This window comes from Passer domesticus, chromosome 30, assembly GCF_036417665.1.
Source record: "Passer domesticus isolate bPasDom1 chromosome 30, bPasDom1.hap1, whole genome shotgun sequence".
NCBI classification, from domain to species: domain Eukaryota; kingdom Metazoa; phylum Chordata; class Aves; order Passeriformes; family Passeridae; genus Passer; species Passer domesticus.
Genome location: NC_087503.1, coordinates 3,945,327 through 3,951,056, shown reverse-complemented (window position 1 = coordinate 3,951,056; position 5,730 = coordinate 3,945,327). Strand labels below are relative to the sequence as shown.

General features: G+C 54.7%; 1 protein-coding gene across 1 annotated transcript; it reads left to right on the top strand.

Moving 5' to 3' along the window:
- Positions 1 to 1,447: 1,447 nt before the first annotated feature.
- LOC135287605 (olfactory receptor 14I1-like) lies at positions 1,448 to 2,380 on the top strand. The gene has a single exon (XM_064400883.1). It carries the CDS (start codon positions 1,448 to 1,450, stop codon positions 2,378 to 2,380), a length of 933 nt encoding a protein of 310 aa, XP_064256953.1.
- The last annotated feature ends 3,350 nt before the right edge of the window (positions 2,381 to 5,730 follow it).

Sequence of the window (5,730 nt, the reverse complement as noted above, 5' to 3'; positions counted from 1 at the left end):
GCCTCAGGACAAGGTGTCTCCTCCCAGCCCTTGCTGGCACAGTCCCTGCTGCTGTGCCCCAGGCCACCAAGACTTGGCTTCTCTTTGTCCCCACCTGTCATCACTGCCTCCAGTTCTCTGCTCTGCCTGGGGCCTGGGGACACTTTCTCAGTCGTGTCCCTCAGTGGGACCCATTAAAAGTCCAAGAAACTTTGGAGTTGGATTCTGCCTTGGAGTTCTGGAGAGGTTTCTTCAGCTGCCTCTCAGGGACTGATGTTCAGGGTCTGAGCACAAAGCCCCAGAGGGTCATTAAAGTCCTGCTGCTGTGTCTGTGCTGCTGAGCTGGGCTGGGCTCCTGGCACAGAGGCAGCTCCTGGTAAGCAAGAAGAGCTTCAAAAGCACATTTCTCTTGATGAACAGCTCTTCTGCCAGCCCAGCAGGGCTGGGGCACTGCCTGCAGCCAGCGCGGGCACAGCCCAGAGGCACAGAGAGCTTCAATCAGTCAGGGCTGGGAAGGTGCTGAGAAGTGCCTGGGACAGAATCACTGCCAGCCTTGGCACAGGAACCTCTGGCTGCAGGACAATGCAGCTGCAGCTCCTGGAGTGATCTCCTAAAGCTGGAACATCCCAATGCCTACAGACTCTGTGAGTACATTCTCTGATTGTCTCTTGTGCAGAGCAGCCAGGGGTGCCCAGGGCTGTCCTGCAGAGCAGGCTCCTGCAGCCCAGGGCGCTGTGCTGGTGCAGGGACTCTGCTGCCTGCCAGGGACAGCTCTCAGCCAGCCCGGGGAGCTGCTCCCAGCACTGGGGGACAAGATCTGGGGGGAAGGAGACAGCTGGTAAGGCTTGGAAATGTTCTCCTTGTGTGGTGAGGATGCTGCATTGGTCAGGATTGCTCCCAGCATAACATTTAACTGCCGAACATCTACAAGTAGATTATACAGCTAACACAGCTAGTCAGGGGCTGGATAAAAGGGAAAATCCTGCTTTTTAAATCTACTGCTGTTGGTTGCCTGGATCGGAAATTCCATATAGATGTTAATCTCAGTTCAGGTGAAGAAAAATAAAAACAATTTTCTCAAATCTGAACAAACCAGGCAGTGACAGCAATCACCACAGTTCACTTTAAACGCAGCATCAATGTCGATTTTCCAGCCTGCTCAGGGTTGCTCTGATGTTGCCATCAGAGCCTGCAGAGCCAGAGCTGCCCCTGGGCAGTGCCAGAGCTGGGAGGGGTCTGCAGGGCAGAGCTGAGCCCCCAGGGCTGGGCTGGGCTCTGGCAGCACTGGCAGGGCCCAGCCCTGAGCACAGGGAAGCAGCTGCTCGCAGGGACAGCTCCAGGCAGCAGAGCCCTGGGCAAGCAGTGGGGGGAAAGTGTCCCCAGGCTGTGCTGGGATATTTAAAGTCCTCTGAAAACCCAACTATTCCATGATTATTTTTTTACAGATCCCCATGGCAAGACAGCACATATGTCCAACAGCAGCTCCATCAGCCACTTCCTCCTGCTGGCATTGGCAGACACGCGGCAGCTGCAGCTCCTGCACTTCTGCCTCTTGCTGGGCATCTCCCTGGCTGCCCTCCTGGGCAACGGCCTCATCATCAGCGCCGTAGCCTGTGGCCACCACCTGCACACACCCATGTTCCTCTTCCTGCTCAACCTGGCCCTCAGCGACCTGGGCTCCATCTGCACCACTGTCCCCAAAGCCATGCACAATTCCCTCTGGGACACCACCACCATCTCCTACACAGGATGTGCTGCACAGCTCTTTTTGTTTTTGTTCTTCATCTCAGCAGAGTTTTCCCTCCTGACCATCATGTGCTACGACCGCTACGTGTCCATCTGCAAACCCCTGCACTACGGGACCCTCCTGGGCAGCAGAGCTTGTGCCCACATGGCAGCAGCTGCCTGGGCCAGTGCCTTTCTCTATTCACTGCTGCACACGGCCAATACATTTTCCCTGCCCCTGTGCCATGGCAATGTCCTGGGTCAGTTCTTCTGTGAAATCCCACACATCCTCAAGCTCTCCTGCTCCAAATCCTATCTCAGGGAACTCGGGCTTCTTGCTGTTAGTGGCTGTTTGGTATTTGGCTGTTTTGTGTTCATTGTTTTCTCCTATGTGCAGATCTTCAGGGCCGTGCTGAGGATCCCCTCTGAGCAGGGACGGCACAAAGCCTTTTCCACCTGCCTCCCTCACTTGGCTGTGGTCTCTCTGTTTGTCAGCGCTGGTATATTTACCTACCTGAAGCCCCCCTCCATCTCCTCCCCATCCCTGGATCTGGCCCTGTCAGTTCTGTACTCGGTGGTGCCTCCAGCCCTGAACCCCCTCATCTACAGTCTGAGGAACCAGGAGCTCAAGGCTGCAGTGTGGAAACTGATGAATGGATGGTCTCAGAAACATTAAACTGCTGGCCAATTTCTACAAATCACTTGTAATAAAAGTCATTTTTAATAGTTCTTGTAGCTTTGGTGGTGGGGTTTTTGTCCATTGTATTAGTATTTTCATATTATTGACAAAGATGCTGTTGCTCAGAGCCAGGGCTGCCTGGCAGCCACCCCCACACTGCCCTGAGCATTTCCTTGGCTTCACCTATGCTCTCTTTACTCTTTCCTAGTACAAATTTATTCCTCTTGCACAGCCCTGTTCCCTCCCCTGCAAACAGCCCATCCCTGATTACCCTTTTTTCTCTGGCCCCACTCCCCACTGCAGACCCTGACTTGGCACTATGAGAACGTCCCTTGGGCAGCAGGATCATCCTCCAAGGGCTGCAGGAATTGTCTGCAGCCTCCTGCAGTGCCTCCTGCTGCTCCCTTGACAGAGGCACCCCAGGCCAGGGAGGCACATCTGGGCTGCTGTGTCTGCCTGTGGGGCTCCCTGTTCTGGGCAATGAGGAGGAGCTGCAGAGGCTCTGCAGGACTGACAGGATGGGCTTTGGGGCTGGCAGGAGAAGCTGAGGCACCTGGGCTGCTGCAGCTTCTGAAGGGGAGGCCCAGGTCTCATCCTGCAACTGCTCCAAGGCTGGTTTCAGAGAATCAGACAATCAGCAAGGCTGGAAAATACCTTGGAGATCATCAAGTCCAACCTGTGCCCTGACACTGCCTTGTCTCCCCTGGGCCTCCTCTTCTCCAGGATAAACAACCCCAGCTCCCTCAGCCACTCCTCACAGGACTTGGGCTCCAGACCCCTCCTCAGCCTTGTTGTCCTTCTCTGGACATGCTCCAGCCCCTCCATGTCCTCCCTAAGTTGAGGGGCCCAGAACTGGACACAGCACTCGAGGTGCTGCCCAACCAGTGCTGAGCACAGGGGAAGAATCACTGCCCTGCTCCTGCTGGCCACACCATTCCCTATCCAGGCCAGGAGCCATTGGCCTTCTTGGCCACCTGGGCACACTGCTGCCTCATGTCCAGCCTGCTGTCCCTCAGTCCCTGCAGGTCCCTTTCTGCCTGGCTGCTGTCCAGCCACTCTGTCCCCAGCCTGTAGTGCTGCAGGGGTTGTTGTGACCAAAGTGTAGGACCCGGCATTGGGACTTGTTAAACCTCACCTTGTTCGATTTGGGCCTTGGATCCAGCCTGTCCAGGGCTCTGTGCAGAGCCCTCCTACCCTCAACAGATCAAAACTCACACCCAGCTTGGTCTCATCTGCAAATTTGCTGATGCTGGACTTAATCCCCTCATCCAGATCATCTATGCAGATATTGAAATCCACACTGGCTGGCTCTCATCCCTCAGCCATCCCGTGGGTGCCCTGTGATGGCACTCAAGGTGATCTGTTCCATAACCTTGCCGGGCACCCAGGTCAGGCTGACAGGCCTGGAGTTCCCCAGATCCTCCTTCCAGCCCTTCTTGGGGATGGGCTCACACTGGCACCTCCAGTCCTCTGGAACCTCCCTGCTGAGCCAGGACTGCTGGTAAATGATGGAGAGCAGCTTGGGGAGCTCATCCACCAGCTCCCTCATTCCCCTAGGATGGGTCCTATCCTATCCCGCACACCTTTGAGCATCTGAGTGGCTCAGCAGGTCCCCATCTGCTTCCTCCTAGATTACAGGGGGCTGTTCTGCTCCCTGTGCCCATTCACCAGCTCTGTAGGACATTGGTCTTGAGGACAACCTGTCTTATGGTTGAAAACAGAGGCAAAGAAGGTGTTCAGTACCTCAGTCTTTCCTCATCTCTAGTAACCATATCTCCCCCTGCATCCAATAATGGTGCAGATTGTCCTTGCCCTCACCTTTTGCCAATCATGTATTCATAAAAACATTTTTATAATCCTTCACAGAAGCAACCAGGTTAAGCCCCACTTCAGCTTTCACCTCTGTAATTTTCGTTCCCATGACCTAACGACATCCTTAAACAATTCCTGAGTTTCCTGCTCCTTTGTCCAAAGGTGATATGTCCTCTTTTATCCCCTGAGTTCTTGCTAAAGCCCCATGCCCAGCCAGGCCAATTATTGTCCTTGCTGGCTCATTTTTTGTCACATAGGGACAGCCTGCTCCTGTGCCTTCAAGGTTTTGTTCATGACATATGTCCATTCTTTTCTGAACAACTTTGCTTTAAAAGGCTTCTTCCCTTTAAAATTCAGTACCTGATTCAGAATATCCCAGATCTGCATCCTGAATAGGCTGAAGTCTGATCTCCGTATGTCCAGTGTAGAATTTTTGTTGATACCCCTCCTTCTTTCACAGAATATTGAAAACTTGATTGTTTTATGGTCACTTTGCTCCAGACAAACTCTGACCTCCACATCTCCCAGCAGCCCTTCTCTGTATGTGACCAGCAGGAGACAGAGCTTTCCTTGGGAGTGGGGCGTTGAGAGCTTTGTAACAAGCTGGCTCCGAGCTAAAGCTCACAGTGAGATTAATTTGACCAAGATAGAAGGTGAGGGGAGTTGCCATTCCAATTAAACTGTGTCCTTGGCCCACGGATGAAGAAATACACAAAGACAGGTGGTGGAGCGGGACAGCCTGGGAAAGTAATAAGTAGTTATACCAAAACAGCACGTAGTTAGCTGATAGCTAGTTAGCCAATGGTGAGCTGGGATTTTGCACTATGCATGAGCTAATTAAAGGGTGTATAATAATCGGTGATTCGGGAATAAAGACGAGACTTGTCGATCATCATATGGTGAGCAAGTCTTCCTTCTCCATCAGTGGGGATTGCAGCACAGCTCCCCAAAGTGCAGCTTGGAAGGTTCAGCCTGGAGCTGAGGAGAAAGCAAATTCCCTGCCAGGGTAGAATTGTGGTGCTCGAGGTGTGGCAGCGTGAGGCTGGGCCATGGCCGGCTCTGTGTGCCGGGAGCCGGCAGCGCTGGGTGCAGGGAGCCCAGGGAGGGCACAGAAACGCTGGCTGAGAAATGCTGGGGCACAGCGAGAGGGGCGAGTGCAGCCGGCCAGGGCACAGGAGCAGCACGCACAGGGGGCACAGCCTGCAGGACAGATGGCCGAGGGCTGGGCAGGGCTGGCAGGGCCACAGGCACCCAGGCCTTTGTGCCCTGGGCTCGGGCAGCGCCTCTGGAGGCCCCACAGCAGGAACTTTCCTGGCAGGGGCTGCACTTTGGCTCTCCCTCGGCCTCCCTGGCCAGGCTGGCAGGGGCTGCAGGTTTATGGCATTTGTCCTTGCTGCCCATCACATCCCCCTGCCCCACAGAGAGCCCCGAGCCACCCGTGAGGGACAGGCCCTGCTGGCCCAGGCTGGGCTCAGGGCTTGGCCTTTCTGCTTCCCCCAGCCAGCCCAGGCCTTGCTCAGCATTGCAGTTCCCTG

Coding starts and splice junctions, on each gene's coding strand:
- LOC135287605 (XM_064400883.1), top strand. CDS start 1,448: ATGTCCAACAGCAGCTCCATCAGCCACTTCCTCCTGCTGGCATTGGCA.